Source organism: Penicillium paradoxum, assembly GCF_028828445.1.
Source record: "Penicillium paradoxum strain IBT 22861 chromosome Unknown utg000007l_segment0_segment0, whole genome shotgun sequence".
In the NCBI taxonomy this organism is placed as follows: Eukaryota; Fungi; Ascomycota; class Eurotiomycetes; order Eurotiales; family Aspergillaceae; genus Penicillium; species Penicillium paradoxum.
In genome coordinates, this window is record NW_026643185.1 from 84,238 (window position 1) to 105,813 (window position 21,576).

Genomic DNA, 21,576 nt, shown 5'->3' on the forward strand with positions numbered 1-21,576 from the left:
ATCCCCACAGAGGAGCCAGTCACTGTGGGCCGAGCTGGGGGTTTTGCGCCTCGGGGAATAACCTCGGAGTACACTGCCTACTGCGGCCATTTGAACGATTATCCTTTGCAAATGATTTGTTCACATTGAGAGTACGCAGTCGTACTTTGGATTCTATCTATGCCCCTTACAGCGGATGTCGCCGACCCTTCAAGCCGAGCTGGACTGACAATCCACCCCAATGTCTCCGGTGATTCCATCGCAGATCACGGTCGGGGGACTACCAGCAGGGCTGCTAATGTCGATATCGGCCAGTTCAATACCGGAGCACACGGCATTGGGAGAGCAGGTCAGGTCGGCAATCACCTTGCCATTCTTGCCCGACGAAGTGCCATAGATGTTCTCGAACTTGATGTTGGTGAAGTTGACAGAGGAGGGATACTCGGTACAAGTGGTGGAGTTGATGTTGAAATAGCATTGATCCAACACGATCGGCGCATCGGTATTCTCAATGCGGATGTTCTTGTAGGTGATGTTGTTGATGCGACCGAAGCCGACGTTGGGTCCAGCCCACGCCTTGAGCCGGGCGCCGTTCTTGATTTCGGATTAGTATCGAGTGCCTCAAAGAGAACCGGGATGGGGTGAGAGATGTTCTCTTACCTGGCCGTTCAACAAAGTCACATTCTCGATCCAGGCATTCTCAATGATGTCCTCAACTCCGGGGTACTGTCCAATACTGCCCATACTGACACCATGGGTGTTGTTGCACCACAGATTCTGCACGAAGATGTTGGTAGTGTTAGGCTTCGGGGAGAAGCAGTCATCCCCAATATCGATCCGAGTGTTAGTCACACTCAGGCCGTCCACATTCAGGGAGTCAAAGCCATCGGTGTTCTTGGGCAAGGCCTACAAACGGAGGGTTAGACTCAGAGAATCGGATATCAGAACTATGACTTACAGAGGCGTTGGTCGAAAAAGCATTGATGAATACATCGTCAAAAGAGACATCCTTGGAGCGCACGAAGAAGTTGGTCCAGCAGGGCGAGTTGAGCTGGGTGATCCCCTCGACGGACACTCGAGTAGCGTTGTCAGTCATGAACAGAATGGGTCGATAGAAGGTATTGTCCGAGTCCTGGATCATGCGTCAGCGTCGGTCATCCTCATCCGGTTGTCAAGATGATCCTTACCAGAATTTCCCGGCCAGCAAACCCATTGTACCACTCCTGGCCATTACCATTGAGAGTTCCCTTGCCGAAGATCTTGATATCCTTGCCACCCCAGACCCAGAACGTGATAGACTTCTGGAAACTGTAGTAGAAGTGGTTTGCTTGCCAGTAGTCGATGTCATCGGTGAACTGTGTCTGTCAGAGAAGCTCAAGCGGGGAGTAGTAGTATAGGATACCTTCAATTCACCCTCAAGCTGCACCTCAATATTATTCAAGAAGGTGAGGTCTAGCTTCTTTCCAATAACATACTTCTTCCCCTTTTGCAGAAGAAGTCTGCCACCGTGATTGGCAGCTTTGATACCCCAGAGGAAATCATCGGAGATATCGTCCGTGTCACTCCTAGACGACCGAATGGTCACTGTCCGGCGATCCGGGTGCTTGTGATGTCCATGTGCACCGATCTTCTGCAACCCGGACTTGTCCTTGGCCTGGATGATGCTAGCACCCTGGATAATATGCTCCGTTGCAACAGCGCCCACCGTGCTGAGCAGAAGCGCACCAATAGCGAGAAACTTCATTTTAGGCAAGTCAACAAGGGTCGATTGATTGTACAGTTGCTCTTTTCCAGATTCAAGAATTGAGACCGGCACTGCTGCTCATTTATAAAAACATCCTGGAATATCGGGCCCTCAAAATACAGCTCATCGTCAGCCCCCTGTTGTGTCTTTCCCCAGACTGGCACGGTCCGGGGAACTGCACGACGGGCAGAGGAGACAGATTTCTCCGCCTGTCAAAGCGAGCAATTCCCATCTTGTCAGACTCGGATGGTCGGCAGAGCCTACGGAATGAGTGCAGTAATGGAGCGGGTTAGCCGCGTTGTGGATCACAACTGTGTAGATGGAACCATTTCTCCGCTTCTTGCCAAGGTCCTGTACAAGCGGGGATGCGGAGAGACTTTTGTCAGAATGGGCTGAGGCCCTGTGTAATTGGTCTCATTCCAACCTGAAGAGCCCCGTCGCCATGGCCGGAACTGATTGTCCCGTCTGGGGAGGGAGGATGGCGTTCTTCCACCAATCAGCGGAGCAGTGCATCCTCCCTCAACTTCATGTCGAAATTGGTTTCTTTTTCAGTTTAGGAATTCTGAGATTGACGGGTTATTCTTTTGCATTGAAAGCCGGATGAAAGTAGCTCTCGACCGTGTGGCAGGGGGCAATCCGCCTCCGCTTGTCCACGAGTCTTGCATCTACCATGGAGCGTTCCAGCTGGGAAATTCTTCCTTGTCGATGGTATCAGTCTATTTGGAAGCTCTCTTCTCTCCTTTTCACAAAAACACTGTTGCTTTCCAGTGAAGCGTTACCGGTAATAAGCACTTCTGCACTCCTCCCATGTCTCTACATTGCACATCAGACATGGATCATAGGAAATAGAGTAATGGTGACATTATCCCTTTATAATCTCTGGTGTAATGTACATGTAGGCGACGCCAATCACTCTTCTGGTCGGTCGTGCTCAATCTCATGGAGCTGCTCCGTAGCTCTACGGTGACCCTCTTCACTGACCCGCGGGTTGCGTTGAGCGCTACTATCGTGAGTATGGACACATCAGATGGATGGGTTTCTTGGTTTCTGGACTCACGCTTTCAATCCAGCTGCCATTCGGACAGGATTTTTTGGCCTTCCTTGGGCACGGTAGAGCTCCTGTCGGGCCTCTTCATCGTTCATCCCTTCGTACATATTCCGCGCATGTTCCTTTCCTTCTTCCGAGACAAGTGGATTATGGATAGCCCTGTTTATGTATCAGCCATCACACGTATACCCCATTATTCCCTGGTATTCAGAGAGCACATACGCTCTGTATCCACGAGCCGCATTTACCCGGTCCTGGGGGGAGCTTGGGATCTGGCTTTCCATGTCCTCGGAGGTGCTTCTTTCGCGGTGATAAGGCACATGTTGCTGGGGGGCTTCTTGCTCAAGCTGCTGGCGGGCTTCTTGCTCATTGATTTCGGGCAGCGCCTCTCGTGCGTGTTGCTTTGCCTCATCCGAGACGCGTGGATTGTTTAAGGCCCTGAAGAAAAACTCATCAGTCGTAATTCTTGTAGACACCTCAATCTATATTTACGCTTTGTAACCACGGGCGGAGTTGATTCTTTCCTGGAGAGTAAGATTGACCTTGTTGGAAGACATAGTGCAAACTCTTACTTGTGTAGCTGTTGTTGGAACCCTTCTTTCTTGTTAGATAAAAAGAGAGAATTGTTCACTCGGGGCTGATATATGCTTTGACTTCATAATGGGGCGAAGGTGGTGATCTCACTATGCGCATAGTGGAATACACATTTCAGGATGACCGATATCATCCAGATGCAATCCCACCTCGTTATACACAAGTTATCAGTTGCCACACAGAGTGGACAGACAGCGATTGAGCAGTTCGTAGTGATGTCTGGCGAGACTTGTATGAAGTAGATGCAGAGTCATCGAAAGTGTGGTCCGCCACCGGGACATCAGCAAATCGTCACAACTACGCCCCATGTGCTGCCCATTGATCATAGCCGTGTTGTTGTTCGATGGAAGATACGATTCATAGATACATTCCAAAGTATTATTTATCGAGCACACTATCCAAAACCGAAGACATAGTGGTGCAAAAAAAGACTTTGTCGACTTTACAGCTTCTTGCTGGCCTGTACCAGCCCATAGATGCAGCTGATGTTCCCGGACCACCACGCCACTGAGCGCAGGTAACTCCACGAGCGGGACTCGACATGGGAGTACAGCAGACTATATGCGAGACGTGAAGCGGAATACCATGCACCAATAGTGTTGATCGTCTCATTGGGGAGACCGGCGTACAGAGAAACGAGGACTGCATCATATGGGTTAGTACTTCGTACAGTGCGGCAAACTCGAACTCGAAGTTGCCAACTCGAGTCAGAAAAGGAATCTGCACATACTCGCCGCAACAAACAAAGGATATCCCTCCTGCGCGTTGGCGTGTGCGGACTCTTGTCGCTTCAACTTCTCCAGGGCGCGACGACTGATTTTGCCCGACTGTACAGCGGCTTCGCCGTACTTAGTCAAGTCCTCCCGCGGGTGGACATTGTTATCCAGACCCAGGCGCATCTTCGTGCCACGAGTGCTCATTAAGCAAAAAGCGAACACCCAATTTGCCACCAGGAATCCTGAAGCATGGTTGGCTGGCACCTGGCCAGGGGCAGCGCGCAGGCCGAGGGTTGTCAGAAGGGCACTGGAGTGATCAGTCTGGGTCGGTCTGGTAGGTCGTCACTAAACTCACGACATTTGGAAATAATGATGCTGTAGGATGCACGTTCAAGAATGGAGGAGTCGCTGTTTCCCGCGGATCTCTTTTTGTGAGCGATTCGGGGGCATGTGGATTTCCCTCAACACCGAGAGCCCGAGAAATGAGATCATGCCGATCGGTCGTTCAGTCGTTGCCTTTGGGGTTTTCTCTTTGATCGTCGAATCGTGGGTTTCATTGTTTCAGCCGTAGCCATAATCCAGGACTTGGATGAGATGTCCGCTCATTTTCGTGTTCGGTGATAATCTTGGTGTTCACTGTTCACATCCTCTGAACATCAGTTACCCACGTCTCTGCACTTGCGTTTCCTCCTCGTCGTTCGTCCTTTTTGGCTGATGTAGCCATAGCCAGCAACTCCATACATCAACTAGCATCATTGGTCTAGTGGTAGAATTCGTCGTTGCCATCGACGAGGCCCGTGTTCGATTCACGGATGATGCACAGTTTCTTTTTTTGCACCTCCACATTTTGTGAATATGGATCCCAGGGGCAAGTCGTCAATCTCTCAATCCATCTTTTTTTGTCGCTGAACATTGACTCTGTTCTGATGCTGGAAGTTCAACAAGAGCAGAATAGCACACGCTGCATGCTACAACCAGATAGCCCACCATCTTGCCATCGATGGGTCCATATACCGTACAATACCTTCAAATTTGATTCCTCTGTGCATACGGAGTAGGTAGAAATTATATCTGTGAGTGAAGATATCGTATAGATCCTCATCGCATGTACGGAGTAGACGCGTCCCCCGTTCCTGTCGAGTCATTTAGAGTTGAGGCGCAAGAAATCTGGGGCTGTGATTGGCTGTCCATTGATTAGGATCCGCTGGTTTTTGTTCTATACTAATCCTCTTTGGGTAGCTAACGCAGCCAATCAACGGCTGCGTCCGTCACCGCTTTGATGAAGCTGGCGGTGCACACTGTACTATAGGGCCGATGCCGATGCGATAGTCCATTTGGAGTAGCGAATATTCTCAAAACAGAATAGGATGCCCCATACACAGAAGACTTGTCTTGTTTGATAAATCCCCCAATCACCACTCTTTCTGATGGGCATCCGGGTGATGGCAAAAGGGGGGCCAGACTACGGTCGTTCTCTCGAGTCTCACATTATATAAAGCCTGTGAACGTCATCCTCGTAGGATTCTAGCTGTCTCTAATATATCAAGCGCGAAAAAATATATATAGCTAGGTATCCATTTTATGATGATTCCAGTTCCCAGTGTCGCATCTCAAACTAAATTTCTCGTAGGAAAACTCCGCTTCAGTTCGGGCGACGACGCTTTCGTTGAGACTTGTTCTACCGAGCCGGTATAGCTAGTTTCTTCACTAGGACATAGCACAATCGTGTCTGTTTGATCCCGATGCAGATCACTATGAGCTGAACGGGATTGCCGGTTTGAGACATAAGAGAAGCGGTTGTTCAATATTATAGAATGACCGGTGCGATCGACCACACTGTTATTGGGAATGGGTTCCGTCTCTGAGAGAAGAACGATCTCAACTGGGTGATCGCGGACAATAGGAACTCGGAACCATCTATACAGGCAGCTCAGGACCGGTACCGACAGGCCATGGATGACAATAGAGAAGAAAACAAGCCAATATACCACTGCAGCTAGCAGTCAGTCCAGTTTCGAGTCAATCCGAGAGGGATGTCATACCAGGTATCATGGCAGTAGTCAAGGTATTGATTTCTGCATCACTCTCTCCAGGGTCCGGCAACAATCGTCGAGCATACTCGACATATGAAATGGCACCAATTCCTGAGACTAGTAAGCGCTGCACCTTAATACGAAATAACACCCCCTTCGACTTACCAATCGGAGCAAAGTATCCCATAAACAATGCCTCTTTCCAACTCTCACAGACTTTTGGCATAAATCGATACCCCATCATGATTGCTGGTATACGACGGAATATTAAGATCAAGAATCCGAGCCCAACTAGCCGAGGAATCGTGATCCCGCTCTGGTTAGGCATATGCATTTGGTCCCATGGCATGATAGCACCGAGAAACATAAATGTTCCGATATTCAAGAGGTTTCCAATCGTCGAATTGAATGAGTCGTGTCTCTCTTCAACTTCGAAATGATAGGACCCATCCCAATTTAGGGCACATCCGGCGATAAAGCAGGCGAGGGTCTCGTCGGAGCCAAAACAGCCGCAGGTCCCGACGATGAACAACTGCCCACTGGATTAGCATATATCCGATGATCATGTTGAACCCGACCTACACCCATCGCAAGAGGATATGAGAAAAAGTTTGCCTTGTCAATCCATTGCCTGCATTTCTTATCAGTCTGTATCGTAGTGCCAGATTCATGTGTATCCACATACCTTCTCGAGGCTATGTTCAATGCTTTCCGGCTCAGGAACCCGACTAGCACACCATATCCAGCGCCCATCACTAACATGTACAATACTCCTTCCACAGCCCAATGTGCCAAGGCTCGACCGACAGTCCCCCCAAACCGTCCTATGTCCGGCTCGCCAATCCAGTCTTGACTTTGTTTCGCATGGCCGGCTGTTGCCATCTCCATCCCCGGCGCATCGGCATAGCGAAGAAGGGCGATCGAGAGCAGCAGAAATGGGAACCCGAAACCGTCGTTCCCACCCGCTTCGGCGGAGATGAATTCTCGAAGATGACGTCGGACATATTGATCTGCGAAAGGACCTTTTGCAATAGCCTGCGAGAGAACCGGGTCTATACAGATGACACACGACCCGATTATGAGGGCAGTCAGCTACATGATAGTTAGTCAGACTCTCTATCAGCTTCAGGGGTTGTAGACACACAAAGGATAGCTGAGGGATCATCAATTTAATGCATGCCGAGGTTATCAGCCACTGGATTGTCATCAAAGGCAGCAGGCAGATGGTGAGTTCGAGCAGATGAAGTCTAATATATCGTTTTGGCAGCTCATAGCCTACTTTGATCATTGCAACACCGATCACGAGTCGACTCAAGCCCTGCTCTCGTCAGGTTAACCTCTTTCTCAATGGTGAGCGGACGTACGTAGGCAATATCACCACAGTCGACTTCGATATCTCCTCCCCATTGGCTCACGTCAATGAACTTTGCACAGAAAGGGCCTATGATAGTCCCCACAATGAAGGAGGGTACTAGATATCGTCAGTCATTCTGGTTTATCAATAAGGTCGAAGGACAACATACAGGCTTCACCGAGATACCATCGTTGGTTGATTTTCACAGCGACAACGCCAAAGACCAAGACATGTATTCCTAGGGCAATCTATCAGAAGAGTGACTTGGACAAAGCATGTGGAATTCTCACCGGATAATGCAAGGACAACATTAAAGCTACTCAGATCCAGCGTTGGGTGTAGCATCCTATTCCCGCCGACGATGCACTAAGAGCCCAGTTGATGGATTTCAAGGAACACGGAGTACCTGCTTTCCATTCAGATCTTTCCGATCGCAATCGCAGTGGATTGCTTTGCAAAACAATTGCTACGTGGGAGATAATGTGCAAGACAATGGGGGCTGACAACCGATGTTGTGAACAATGGGGGCTTGAACATGACATGGGTTTCTCCGGAGTACCGTCATATTGATATTACGGAATGCTCCCTTGTCGTCCTTGAGCTGATTCGAGGTCTCTTATCTTGCCAATATGCCACCGCGGCCTTTGCATCTAGTCCGCGGCAAGGGATGTGCTCTGTTACGTGTCATAGATAAGGGGGGAAACCACTTCCAGACATTTCGAGAAAACAAATTGCAAAAGGAAACGTTGCGAGAGTTGGCCGAACTAAAAATCACGAGAAACTGGAATCAAAAGAGGGAAAGGGTGGAATATGCCTGCGACTCCTGAACGATCTCCTGATGAAGCCACAGCCGCCAACCCACTGACGCCCAACCGCTATCAACCCCAATAATACCCTGAAACCTCCCGACAATGCAATACGTATCTGCCTAAGATCCATGCAAAAGCCACTCAAGGATTGAGAGCTGCGCCTCCAATTTCGGCACTCGGTGCCGTTGCGCCGTATCAGCCTGAGAGAAAGGAGAACGGGTGCCCAAATCCAGTCAGGGGTCTGATCGGGGCCAGCAACGCAAAGCAGGTTTTATTTCATCGTGGCGATCCACTGCTTGGGTTTTATGTGCGATGCTACTCCGTACGTATGGGCGATATCCCTCTCACGCCCCTATCCACAATCTAGGGCGTGGAATGCTCGAACTTTGGGGCAAGGGATGACGGGCTTCAATGAATAATAAGGAGCACCAGAACATCCTACGGAGTACTCCCTCTCTCGCTATGTACGGAGTACGGAGTACGGAGTACTCCGTATAGATGGCTGGATTCTAGAAGGCCTTGGCCTGCGTTTGCCAAGAGCGTATGGGGGTCAACTTTGATTCTGAGATATAGATCTAGCCTCAGGTCGGGTTTCAAATGTGTGCCATGATGCTCGTCATGTTGTCCAATCTCGAATCGGAGAAAATAGAACATATCAGCGAACCAGATTCAGCGTGGCCCCTTTCCTTGATCATGATGTCGCGTGTAATTTGTAAATCCCTCACACCACCACGCGATGCCACCTACTATGAGATATTTTTGGTTTCTAGCCCTCGAAGAACGATAGGTATTATTAGAGAGATGGATATAAAACAAAGAGAGTCTTTCGAAGTGATAAATGCACTATTCTTCTTCGTATCTAATCAGCTGCACAATGGGTTCTATAGAGCAATTCTCCGAGCTCGCTGGTGAGACGCACGACTGCTCTTACGTCTATGGCTCCAAATTTGCCGTCGCCGCGATGCCGACGCAGCGGCTGCCAGACAGAGAGATGCCAAAAGATGTGGCCTATCAGATGATCAAAGATGAGCTATCTCTAGACGGTCAACCCATGTTGAAGTGAGTCCTCCGTACATCGGCCTAGTGTCGGAGCCGTCAACTGACATCGTGCTGGATGTAGCCTGGCCAGCTTCGTGACAACATACATGGTATGTCTTGAATCCTCTCTCTGATCTCAGTTTCAACATGAGTAACCCTTTCCTAGGAAGAGGAAGCCCTCAAACTCCTCGTCGAATCATCCAACAAGAATGTCATCGATCACGAAGAATACCCCAGGTCTGTCGAAATCGAACACCGGTGTCTAAACATCCTCGGAGATCTTTTCCACTCCCCTGTCTCGCACGGAGCACCAACCACTATTGGAACATCATGTATTGGCTCTTCCGAGGCTATCATGTTGGCAACCTTGGCGATGAAAAAGCGCTGGCAGATCAACCGCAAAGCGCAAGGGAAAGATGCCTCTAAGCCAAATATCATCATGAGTAGCGGTGTGCAAGTCTGCTGGGAAAAGGCAGCCAACTACTTTGATATCACCGAGAAGCTGGTACCGTGCACCGAGTCTCGATATGTGATCGACCCCGTCCAAGCAGTTGACCTGGTCGATGAGAATACGATCGGAATCTGTGCGATCTTAGGAACAACATACACGGGACAATACGAAGATGTCCAGGCCATCAACAAGCTGCTCGTCCAAAGAGGACTAGATACACCAATCCATGTAGATGCCGCCAGCGGTGGATTCGTGGCCCCCTTCGTCAATCCCGGTCTAGTGTGGGATTTTGCACTCTCCAATGTCGCCTCGATCAATGTCTCGGGCCACAAATACGGACTAGTGAGTACAACATCTAGCATTTACGGGGTCTATAGTCCGTTGCTAACACCCAGCGTAGGTGTATCCGGGCATCGGATGGGCCCTCTGGCGGTCGCCAGATTATCTTCCCAAAGAACTCATCTTCAACATCAACTACCTCGGTGCTGACCAACTCAACTTCACAATGAACTTCTCCAAGCCGGCCTCCCATATCATTGCCCAGTACTACCAGCTAACCCGGCTAGGACGCAGTGGCTACACGGCGGTTATGACCAACCTCACACAGACAGCCGACTACCTCACAAATCAGTTACAACAAATGGGGTTCATAATCATGAGTGATTGCCATGGACATGGCCTACCGGTTGTGGCATTTAGGCTTAGTTCGACACTGAGCGTGTTCTTCGACGAATGGGCGCTGTCCCGGAAACTACGCGAACGAGGGTGGATTGTGCCTGCATACACGATGGCTGCAGACTGCGAGGGGATGGGGATGATGCGGGTGGTGGTGAGAACCGATTTCAGTATGGGACGATGTGAGAACCTGGTGCGAGATATACAAGCTGCATTGGGCAACCTGGCACATCTGGAGATTTGGAATATTCAGCGGTATCAGGCGTGAGTATTCTCTTTTCTGATTCTGTTGAGTCGAGGCTGACATTCCTTCTTTTTCCTAGTTTGGCCCAAAGCCGTTCGATGACCCCGAAGAAGCATTTTGTAGATGAGCCCTCGCAGATGGGCACTCAAGAGATGCTGAAGGAGATAGGCAGGATTTGAGGGCTTTTGGTTGTTTCTTTGGCGTTGAGGATACAGTGCATGCATTCTTTTTGGTTTTTGGCTGTTTTCCTGTTGATTCTTCCTCATTTTTCCTTTCCTCAAGTCATCTAGAGAGATTCCTGTTATTCTGATTACTATTAGGAGCATTCTCCCATCGTTCTTCCCAACATAATCTAGAAGGGGCAGCGGTCATCCCAGCCTTCTAACAATCGGATAGGGAGGAGTATGTGAATGCAGACTTGCTTTAAGCTGCCAGAAGACAATCGACAAAGAGCAAGAAAGAAAGGTATCTATGAACAAGCACATGTTTAAATCTCAACAGCCCATTGTCCCCAACAGCTCTATCTGTAGTGGCCTGCCCTTTGGCTCCCTTGAATTGATATCGGCTCCATATGAAACGAATGAAAGAACCAGGCATTGTGAGATGAAAGCTCCTCGGTTCTCTATGGGCTTTGCCTTTGTCTCTAGTCTATTTCTTGTTCGAATATAGGTCCTCTGTGCGTTGCCGTAAGATAGCATAGTAAACTGCCCAAGCCATCTTTATGGCAGTATGTGTATGACCACATTGGGCGATGAGTATATAAGTAACGAGGGATGCCCTTCTCATCCCTAACCACTACCATATTCAACAAATCCACACAATGGCCGAACCAAGACATATCAGCACGTCCCGAGGCAAGACGATGGCAGAGATGACGCCCGAAGAACAATTTCTCTCGCGTCTGATGGGTGGCTATAAGCCAACCGGAAATAAAACACGCCGACCTTTTCAAGAGCTGGGCATTCAAAATAGCGTGGCCGACCAGGATGGTTTGATGAATGTACTCAGGCAATTATTTTACGACGTCGCCAGCCCATTGAGTGACGACAACAGACGCGGTCTACTCAGGTCCAGCATTCGACGCGACACGATAAGAAGAGAGATTCAAGCCCGACTTCCCTTGCTGCCAGCGACAGTTCGTAACTATACATCCAATGTAACCAGTCTCGAGCCGCTTCTTTACGCAATGTTTGTAGCTCTTCAACCGGAGTTCCGTGTTCTATTCGATCAAGGTCAACTTGTGCCGCAGCAACCTCTGCCAGCCAAACTGCCTCAACCAGCCAAACTACCACAGCCAGCCAAACTACCACAGCCAGCCAAACTACCACAGCCAGCCAAACTACCACAGCCAGCCAAACTACCACAGCCAGCCAAACGGCGTCGATCTAGCTCAGTAGTCCGTCTAAAACCACCAGGTTCTTCTGCTGGCACAAAGCGCAAGAAAGGAGACGAAGAGAATGAAGAAGACGATGGCCGTGATTCCAAGAAGCGAAAGAAATATCGGCCCGACATCCCAGGTCAAATAAAATATCCTCCCGTCAGGAATATTAATCCGAATGTGCCGGATGAACCTGATGAGCCGCCTGCTAAGGAGCCTGCTAAGGAACCTGCTAAGGAACCTGCTAAGAAACCTGTCAAGAAGCCTGAGCCAGTGATAGACCCTGCATTGAAGGACTATGTGGCTCCAAAGGATCTCAACAAGCAGGCTCCATAGAACCCCGAGGAAAAGCCTGAGGAAGAGCTGTAATGCAAAGAGGTATACACGGATGTTTTGGATGTCACAGATCTCGTAGCACTTCAGAGTATAGAAAATCACACTATAATCCGATGATCAGCTGGAGCCATTCTTAGATCGACCATCAAGCTAGTGAGTTAGAGCTAATTGAAGTGATAGATCACAAAGATGGACCAACGTATTCATTGATTGCAAGTATAGAGTGGCGCCTGGACAAAGAGATCTAGACGACTCGATCTTCTGATTCACCCGACTTCCAAAGACATATCACCCTTTTCTTTGACTTGGAGTCTTTTTGTGTGTCATATTCCGACTCCCCCAGTACTCTTGTCGACAATTATCGCTTTGGCTTCGTCTTTTTCTCCGGAGATCAATTATAATGGCCCTCAATTCCGAAGCTATCAATATGACCGAGTCCCAGATTGATCTTTCTCCTAACGGACTTGTAGATTTTATAAGGTCCCGGAGTAAGAGCCCACCACTCGCCGGAAAGCCGAAGCTACAGGATCGGACATTTAGTCTCTATATCCAGTACAAGAACCTACGCGTAAATACAATCCAAGATACCATGCTTGACTGGGATTGGTCTTACTTCTTGTGCCGGTATAGCAGTGGAAGCCGCCCATGAAAAAGGATATCAGCTAGCACCAGACCACCGCTGTTGCCGTTCACCAAGGGAAGAAGGTCCTGAAAATGCAGGCAATAAGCTCCGGTACAGTAACTCGGCGCTGAGTGACACGATAACAATAATAATCAAATTGGGGGAATAATATCTTCTATCAGAAGGAACACCGCAATGGATGACCGCAGTGACCCTGATAGATCGTAACTACGTAATTCATGAGAATGTCGGAAGATTGACCGACAAGTTTGCATCCCAATCCCATACCTCCGGACCAGGATTCTCTGAGCTGCCAAGCCATCCTCCTAGATCCATTGGCTGTGAAGGGTCAGTATAGCCCTAAACAGCAACTGAGAAGCAACGACTTACCGCGAAATCAGTCAAATCGTTGAAGAGAAACGATACAGCGTCAAGATCACTTGGAGTGGCAGACACCGAATTTAGTCCCGACGGAACGGGAGTCTGGACGGATATGTTAGTTACGGTCAATAGATAGCTGTAGACAGAGGTGCCTACCTGCACAAGCCCGCTATCCACAGCGATCCGAGCCTCCTCATAGATGAGGCCGTTCAAGATAGCCCTGCAGATACGAACAGATCTCTTGGATGCAGCCTCAATGTGACACAGGGGATCTTCCCCCTTGACGCGCGACTTGACAGAGGCAAGAATAATATTCAAGAAGAAGAAAGGCTTAGATCCCTTTCCACCGACATCAATGCGCCGCCCGAAGTTGTCAGCCGTGCGCTCGATAGCTTGCATCATCACACCCTGTTGGGATTGGATCATGCTCATGAGAACGCTGGAGTTGACACCGTCCATACCCGCAGTAGTGGATGATCTCATTTCATTGGCTTGGAGGGAGAGCTCCACACAGACAGTGACCGCGGCGTGGAACGTCTCATCACGGAACATTCCGCTGCCCAACTGGGTGATATGCGGAGCGATAATGTTCTCCGTTGGGGGAGGGAGCTCCATCTGCGAGAGGATACCGAGAGACTCTTCGAGGCATACTTTGCGGGAATAAGAGCACTTAGGTAGGCGAACGACACTCAGCGAGAAGGGCCGATGCAAGGCAAGGAGGAACTTGCGCATGATGAACAAATGTAAGGACTGGGCGAAACGGTGGCGTTCTGCCTCTTCCGCTGCAGGACCTGGCGCATTTTCTTCGAACAAAGAAGATGTTTGTTGCATGGAGCGGGATAGCTCGTCGCCCATTTTCAGGGCGTCATCGTAAGATAAATCGAAGGAGAGACTGTTGACTTTTTTGGCAATTCGAAAGCGGAGTGGAAGGGTCTTGGTAAGGAGAGTCTGGTAGAAGTTTTGGGTATAGAGAGCAGTGCTACGGGGAGCAGGATTGTTTTCCATGTCCGGTATCATATCCGCATCGTCCCAATTCGATGGTGCATCGCAGTCGCATTCATCCAGGTCAACTGATGGTGGCACACCACGGTCGAGTGAAATCTTGAGGTCCAGCTCCACAATAGTCGCCCATAGCCGACGGCGCAGTTCAGCGTAAAAAGGGCGGAGCTTATGGAAGCGTGTCGGATCACGATGCAATCCCATTGTTGTCGCGGACCGAATCAACCACCCCGCTGAAGCCCAGGCTACATCCCCGTCACTGGCAACTCCGAGGCGAGCTACCAGAAGGAGAGCTTGAGTCTGGAGCATTCGAAAGTCAATATCCGGGCTTATAAATGTGCACGAAATGAAGGACTGGACAGCCATAATCCATTTCAGGGCCGGTTTCTGGAATACATCCCGGTGGTCTTGGCCTGCGGATGGAGCATAGAAGCAGCTACCAGCAGCCATGATAGCTAGTAACTGGGCCACGAAAGCCATGTCGGTGAATTGGGGATTCGCCCAGAGCTCGGCATATTGTTTCAAGAAAGTCGGCGTGTGCAAGATTCGATATGTCATTTCAAAGGTATCGAGGTACAGCTGAAGCAGATGATCTGCGACATGTTTCTGAGGGACCATTTCCTTCAGCTTGAAAGCCTGCTCGCGGAACTCGCGCTGATGATCCTGGGATTCGCGTGACCACAGTTCCGTCTTGAATTGTTTCATATCTGTATATTCCTCATCTTTCCCCTCTCCGTGGCGATTCCCTCGCCGCATGAAGGTTCCGATATCATGAAACTACGTCCGATTAGTATATTCTTCTCGTGATTACCATGAGGGATACCCACGAAAGAAACGGTAGTTGTGTAATGACTGCGACCGAAATAACGGGTCTTGGTCTTCTTTCCACGAAAGCTACATTCAGGTAAAAATCGCACGCGATCCTCAACGCCAACATTGTCAAGACTGTTCGTCTCAGCTTCGGAAAGGACATCACCGACCGACGTCTCAGGGGTATGAAGATGAGACGGCTTGCCGATAGAATTTTCCAGATTGCGCAGCCGAGTCCGGAGCTCGCGCAGCTCATCTGGTTGAGTACGCTTCGAGACACGATTGGTAGTCGAATTTGGCCCCAATTTGGAGTCGAAGACAAACATCCCGCTTTTTCGACCGGATTGCTCTTCCACGGTCACGCTATTGGGTGCTTGCGGTGGCGACATGCGTTGCCCAGAGTCGAGAACGGGGCCCAGCTGCGTTCCGACAAAAACACATTGCGCTGCTGTTTTTGAGCGTACGCATTGTCCACAAGGCTGAGCACGATCGCATTTCAACTTGCGCTTGCGACAGACTGTACAAGACAGGGGCGGGCGGCGGCGGCGCTGCGGAGCGCGAGATTGATCTGTCTCTTCATGTTCCGAAGAGATCGAATCGTGGTTTTCCATATTCAGGGTTGTTGAGTGATTTCAAATTGGGTTTTTCCTTGCCTTGCGATGACGCTAGACTTGAGACGTTGCCTTTTCGGACAAGGGGCCGTTTCCCCCTACGATTCCACGGGGTCTCAACGGAAGAGATGGCTCTCTCCCACGACAAATCAATGACAAATTCTCCTGGAAAGAGTGACAACAGGGCGTGTCTGGCAGATATGTAGCAGACAGGATGGTTGAAACTACTTCTGAATCAGGGATGTCCGGTGTCGGAGTTACCCCTTTAAGTAACCCCGGGACTTATCTCCGCGACAACTCAAGCTTTTGGCCAAGCGACTCACGTGAATCGACGTGAATCGCTGTCAGGCGTTTGGTCGCAATTCACAGGTTATGAATGCTGGCAATGCTTGCAATGCTTGCAATGCTTGGGCTTTGTGCAATCTTTCATCCAACACGACTACAGGTGAAACGGGCGCCTTAGCATTCAGCAGGTCATGTGGCAGCATTGGTTCATTCTGAGTCTGACCACTAGATGAGTAGATGCCTCGAGGGTATGAACATGGGTTTTGAAGGAATCGGGATATTTACTTGTGATATGTACACCAACGCTATGCGGAAGCTATATATACAACTCGAAAAGAATTCGGACCGAAATCCATCCAGTAGTGATGATCTACTTCGACCGCCAGAATGGCCTCATAACAGACCGCATATAAACCAATAAGTAAACCGTCAAGTAGTTCGTAACGGTAAAAGCAAAGAAGATGCCAAAATATGGCCAGATCTTCGAAGAGTCCAACCCAATTCCAGACAAATACTATGTAGATTGTTAGCATCTGCTCACGAGTGATTCGAGATCAGCATCAACTCACATCATCACCATGGCTGAATTCACAATATCCACACTCGCCCATCCCATCCGGGTTGGAGAGATACCCGATACCCTTAGCATTGAGCCATGCTCCCGCATACTCGCGGCAAGTGGTGTTCGGGGGACTTTCGAAGACAGTCAACTCCGTCTGGGAGCAGACGACATCGGTACCGCGCAGGACAGCAGTGAGCACACCGCCGATCCAGTAGGTAAACGGGGTGATATAGTACATGGTGTACTTCCAGAAGACGGGCATCTGACTTTGTGGTCGGAGAATACCGTTAAACAACTCGCACATGATGATGAAAAATGGCATGAGCGTTGCAGCAATCATGGAGTCGGCACTACACAGCGTTGTGTTAGTCAAGTCCTACTAGAAATAACGAAAGAGCGTGCGGCATGACCCACCTTAGAGCGGCAATCCATTGTCCCCAGGAGGTCGAGAAAAGGAAGAAAAGGAAGAACATCAGGAAGCTGTAGCCGGCCGCGAAGCCGAGGGGCAACCCGACCATAAAGTAGTATAGGACAAAGAACATCACACTACCAATAGCCGAATAAGGAATTTCTGAGAGGATCTGGGCGGTACAGAATGCAACCCAGCCATAAACCCCGCTGGGGCCTTCTCTGGCTAACCAGATATCGCGATTCATGATGAATCGCATGGATATAGCGTTGATAAACTCAGGGACGAGCATCAGAACAAGGAAGCAGGAGAAGGCCTTCGACTGCAGATCCGTAGTACTGTTTCCGATCTGCAAATAGGTGAGGCCATTGACGAGAGCGTGGAGGAAGGAAGAGTAGAGGCGCGAGTACGGGTACTCAGAAGTGCGCCAGAACTGGCGGCAAGTTCGTTGGGTCAAAAGTTTGATCTGCTGGCTGAGAGGGGGCAAGGTAGGAGGCAGGGAAGGAGAATTGGGATTCTTGTCAGAGCGGATTGAGGTTATTTCGTTTTTGACTTGAGCGCATTCTTCCGAGTCGCGCCAGACGGTTGCCCAGTCTGTTTTGTTTCCCGACGCTTTCATACCACCGACAACCACTTCAATGAGGAAGTCGGCTGCGTTAGTGGCGCGTTCGGGGAGGTTGCCGCGTCTAGCAAAATATTCGAAAATGTCGCGGCCAGATTCACCAACTGGGCCGAAGTAGTATGTTCTTCCACCGGGACTCAGAGCTAGGACACGGTCGAACTGGTTTTGTTAGAATAGAATGATGAGTTCATAGATCGATACTTACTTCTTCAAATTGTTGTTGGTTAGCCTGGTGAATGGTGCAAAGGACTGCCAGGCCCTGGTTGGCCAGGCGCCGGAGCAGAGCAACGATACTAGTTGCACCTTGGCTGTCGAGCCCACTTGTCGGTTCATCGAGGAATAGAAGCAATTTGGGTCGAGCGCAAAGCTCTACCCCAATCGTAACACGCTTTTTCTTCTCAATATCCAGAGACTCGATCACTGCATCTTGCAATTCGACCAGGTCCAATGTATGAATCACCGTTTCCACGTAAGCCAGTTTTTCCGTCGTAGGAATCTCACGACTTTGCCGGAGTAGTGCAGAAAATTCGAAGGCTTCTCTGATTGTGCTGCTTTCATCGTGGATGTCCATCTGCTGGCAATATCCAATCTGTCGGTTGAAGGATTGGTCGATTGACTTGTTGTCTACGAATAAAGACCCAGACAAGGAGCCAGGGCTGCCCCTTTGCGTGAGTGCAGTCAACACTAAAGGCTGTCAGTAACTATAAATGGAAATGACTTTCGCTAAAGATCTTACATGTAGACTTGCCTGCTCCGGAGGCACCAACGAGAGCAGTCAGAGACCCTGGTTTGCAGTATCCACAAACACCATCCAAGATCTTCCGTGTTTCCTTGCCAATCTGCACATTCAATTCCAAGTCCGACCAAGAGAAGGTGGACTCAGTAGCTGTAAGTGTCTGGTCATGCAGGGTTTGGCCACTTGGGGGCGGCGCAGCAGAGTCAACGGAGACGGGTGAGTTCTCCTCATCAGCACCACTGCTCTTCCGTTTGAATAGCTTGCGCGACCCCTTGTATCGAATGGGGCCTGCACTATCCAGCTCCCATTCAAGCACCTCGCTTAGCCAGCAGGTGGACGCAATAAAGACGACGGAGAAAAGACACAGAATACCGAAATTGCGCCAGACATTGCTGTAGTAGAATCCATACTTTACAGCCAGGTAGTCATCGCCGTTGATCACAGTGCTACCGATCTGACTACCAGCATAGGCACACGTCTGGTAGGCAACGTCGGTATACCCAGCGCCGGATGGGACAATGGACCCGGCAGCACAGGTGAAATTGATGTTGTGAAATTCGGCTGCCATGATTGATTCGTAGGCGAACAACGCAGGGGTTGTGTATGCTAGCCATCCAACCCAGGGAACATCTTGAATCATCTTATCGACTGAGAGGACATAGCCGCCAAAGACAATGCAGAACACAACAGATACTCCGCAGTAGCGGAGTGCAACTTCGAAGTTCGGTGACAAAGCGGCAAAGACGCGGAATTGCGCTGTGAGGCAGATCGTGCTCATATAGATGAAGAGGATGAGGATGAAAAAGGGACCAGCCTAGACAGGTTAGTAAGGAGTCGATACCGCCGGCATGAAGACTTTTTCTATTTGCTCACCTCGGTTCGCAGACCAGACAAGAAGTACATGACGATCGAATAGAGGAACGTGAGAAAGATGGTTACCACCATATCTGTGAGAACGCGAGCCAAGCACACAGCACTGGGTCTTACAAAAGCATATTTCTTTTGCCGGCTCAAAATATCGCGGCCCTGCATAGCTTCTTCCAGTTCAGACATCTGCAGCCAGGCAAGTAGAATGGCAGAGTAGAAGAGCACGCCTCCACGAGAGTACAAGCCCTCGGTGGTTTGGGGTTGGTCGTAGAACATGGACCCAATCAGCAAGCCATAAACAACGCAGGATATCAACTTGATATACAGCGGGCCCAGGTGGCCTTTCAACTGCCAAATCTGGCGCTTTGTACAAAGCACCACTTGCCGGAAGAGCGAAATTGTATATGGCGATTTGGACGAAACGAAACGCGACTTATCGCTCTGCACGGTCTTCTTGAATTCCTCTACGCTGTCGCAGTCTGAATCCGCTGGATAAGTTTCAGAAGTTTTGGTAGTAAACTTCCGATCTTCATAGCTTTTGACTGCGGTCTCGATTTTTGCAAACGCAGCACTCTGGCGGAAAGCTGCTTCGAGTTCGATCGGGCCCTTTGGGGAGCGGTTTTCCCATCCAGCACGGAACTGCCGTCTTTCGGGCAGGGTGATGCTAGTCAGGAAATCCGAGGTGGTTTGCATGTCGGCGCATTCGTAGCCCAGGTCTTCGAAATAACCCTTGGCTTCATTAGCAGGCCCTTGGTAGAGCATACGGCCTTCATCAATGAGCAGCACCTTATCTACCAGCTCGTAGATTGCATCTGACGCTTGATACAAAGTGAGCAAGGTCGCTTTACCACACGTATCTGTCATGATACGCAGACTGCGTGCATAGTCCAGGGCAGAAGAGGCATCCAGTCCTCTTGTCGAATTATCCCAGCAGGCCACCGACGAATCAGTGGCGAGCGATTCAATGATGGAGATCCGCTTGCGTTCTCCCCCGGACACGCCACGAATGTACTCATTGCCCACCAACGTGTTCATGGTATGCGACATCCCAAAGACCCTCCCATAGATCTCCAGGTACCTCGGAATTTTGTCCCGGTAACGCTTGGGCGTCTTACTTTGAAGAGCAAACTCCAGCGTTTGGCGCACCGTCAACGTTGGAAAATGCACATCGTCTTCGGGGATGTATGCTACTGCGCCCCGGTAGTGCTTCCGAACCTCTTCCGGGCTCAGGCCCGAGTAGTCGATTGAGCCAGTCACTCCCAAATAGGAGGAATGATGGCCAGCGATGCTGCGGAGGAATGTTGAGCAACCAGCACCGGGACGGCCAAGAACGCTATATGTTGCAATTAGACCAAATTCCTCGATAGGTGAGATCTCACTTACAGCATAATTTCCCCGCTGTGGACGACTCCCGAAAAGTCCCGAATCAATGGACGTCCATCTTGGGGCTTCTTCTTTGCCAGCCAGGGCTGAATGGTCCACTCGTAGATATCTTGTAGGGTGAGGGTTCGCCACAGGGCCGTACCCAGAGTCTTTACACCTGCATGGCTGTCCGCATCACCCCAAGTCGAGAGCGATTGGAAACAGACACCGAGATTGGCACATTTCCTGCCCTGGATCTGTTCCTCCAGGAACTTGTCGAAGGAGGAATGTGGTTCCGGATATTTGGGATCGGCCAAACTCTTCTCAGTTAAGGTATGATGGATATCGACCAGGGCATCCTCATCTTCATGTGAGACATTCACCCTCGGAGGGCCATCATTATGTGCTTCCGAAGCAAAGGAAGAACTATGCTTGGGATGGGGGTTCAGAGGAGCGGGCATCTTGACCCTTTCAATGTTGGTTAGGAAAAGGATAGCGGACTCATCATTTGGCGAACACAATCGGTGATCTACGATCTATATTTATAAAGGAGAATAGATGATAAATAAGATATCAAAAGGATATAAAAAAGAGAAAGAGGTGGGGGATTCAGCGTTCCAAAAGGGAAGCCAATTCTCATGAAGTCTCGCCAGCCAATGAAGAAAAAACCTTCCCCGATGGTCCAAAGGTGCTGTGGACCCAAGAGGATATTCGATGCGCATCATGATGATAGAGCCAATAGGGAGATCCGCACCGGTGGCCACCACGATCTGGAGACAGGCTTGCTTGCTGCCATTTCTGGCAGTTCGTTTGAGAAAATGACATAGACCACCGCTGGGAACGTGGCTGCTGGTGGAACCCGCGGCCACCGGTATTTTCGCAGAAATTAGCAGAAACGGGCAGCCAAGACG

General features: G+C 49.8%; 8 protein-coding genes across 8 annotated transcripts; 2 read left to right on the plus strand and 6 right to left on the minus strand.

Moving 5' to 3' along the window:
- Nucleotides 1-189: 189 nt before the first annotated feature.
- Nucleotides 190-1,723, minus strand: pgxB (uncharacterized protein; the record flags this gene model as incomplete). The annotated part of the gene is made up of 5 exons (XM_057178705.1): nucleotides 190-573; nucleotides 640-885; nucleotides 938-1,111; nucleotides 1,167-1,334; nucleotides 1,382-1,723. The coding sequence occupies 5 exons, from the start codon at nucleotides 1,721-1,723 to the stop codon at nucleotides 190-192; spliced, it is 1,314 nt and encodes a 437-aa protein (XP_057027091.1).
- Nucleotides 1,724-2,632: 909 nt separating this feature from the next.
- Nucleotides 2,633-3,328, minus strand: N7457_007663 (Con-6 family protein; the record flags this gene model as incomplete). Its single annotated transcript, XM_057178706.1, has 4 exons — nucleotides 2,633-2,723; nucleotides 2,781-2,930; nucleotides 2,994-3,209; nucleotides 3,264-3,328. The coding sequence occupies 4 exons, from the start codon at nucleotides 3,326-3,328 to the stop codon at nucleotides 2,633-2,635; spliced, it is 522 nt and encodes a 173-aa protein (XP_057027092.1).
- A 479-nt stretch (nucleotides 3,329-3,807) lies between these two features.
- Nucleotides 3,808-4,441, minus strand: N7457_007664 (MAPEG family protein; the record flags this gene model as incomplete). Its single annotated transcript, XM_057178707.1, has 3 exons — nucleotides 3,808-4,007; nucleotides 4,096-4,388; nucleotides 4,437-4,441. 3 exons carry the CDS (start codon nucleotides 4,439-4,441, stop codon nucleotides 3,808-3,810), a joined length of 498 nt encoding a protein of 165 aa, XP_057027093.1.
- A 1,250-nt stretch (nucleotides 4,442-5,691) lies between these two features.
- On the minus strand, nucleotides 5,692-7,813 carry N7457_007665 (putative plasma membrane antiporter; the record flags this gene model as incomplete). Its single annotated transcript, XM_057178708.1, has 9 exons — nucleotides 5,692-6,071; nucleotides 6,124-6,225; nucleotides 6,280-6,646; nucleotides 6,697-6,745; nucleotides 6,800-7,206; nucleotides 7,259-7,432; nucleotides 7,479-7,585; nucleotides 7,638-7,706; nucleotides 7,759-7,813. 9 exons carry the CDS (start codon nucleotides 7,811-7,813, stop codon nucleotides 5,692-5,694), a joined length of 1,710 nt encoding a protein of 569 aa, XP_057027094.1.
- Nucleotides 7,814-9,151: 1,338 nt separating this feature from the next.
- N7457_007666 (Pyridoxal phosphate-dependent transferase major region subdomain 1) lies at nucleotides 9,152-10,864 on the plus strand (the record flags this gene model as incomplete). The annotated part of the gene is made up of 5 exons (XM_057178709.1): nucleotides 9,152-9,336; nucleotides 9,398-9,425; nucleotides 9,482-10,108; nucleotides 10,167-10,705; nucleotides 10,765-10,864. The coding sequence occupies 5 exons, from the start codon at nucleotides 9,152-9,154 to the stop codon at nucleotides 10,862-10,864; spliced, it is 1,479 nt and encodes a 492-aa protein (XP_057027095.1).
- Nucleotides 10,865-11,505: 641 nt separating this feature from the next.
- Nucleotides 11,506-12,399, plus strand: N7457_007667 (uncharacterized protein; the record flags this gene model as incomplete). The annotated part of the gene is made up of 1 exon (XM_057178710.1): nucleotides 11,506-12,399. The coding sequence occupies one exon, from the start codon at nucleotides 11,506-11,508 to the stop codon at nucleotides 12,397-12,399; it is 894 nt and encodes a 297-aa protein (XP_057027096.1).
- An 859-nt stretch (nucleotides 12,400-13,258) lies between these two features.
- Nucleotides 13,259-15,822, minus strand: N7457_007668 (uncharacterized protein; the record flags this gene model as incomplete). Its single annotated transcript, XM_057178711.1, has 4 exons — nucleotides 13,259-13,360; nucleotides 13,412-13,504; nucleotides 13,559-15,178; nucleotides 15,229-15,822. The coding sequence occupies 4 exons, from the start codon at nucleotides 15,820-15,822 to the stop codon at nucleotides 13,259-13,261; spliced, it is 2,409 nt and encodes an 802-aa protein (XP_057027097.1).
- Nucleotides 15,823-16,477: 655 nt separating this feature from the next.
- N7457_007669 (putative ABC multidrug transporter) lies at nucleotides 16,478-21,126 on the minus strand (the record flags this gene model as incomplete). The annotated part of the gene is made up of 7 exons (XM_057178712.1): nucleotides 16,478-16,621; nucleotides 16,677-17,019; nucleotides 17,084-17,859; nucleotides 17,906-18,384; nucleotides 18,437-19,250; nucleotides 19,310-20,636; nucleotides 20,687-21,126. The coding sequence occupies 7 exons, from the start codon at nucleotides 21,124-21,126 to the stop codon at nucleotides 16,478-16,480; spliced, it is 4,323 nt and encodes a 1,440-aa protein (XP_057027098.1).
- Nucleotides 21,127-21,576: the final 450 nt, after the last annotated feature.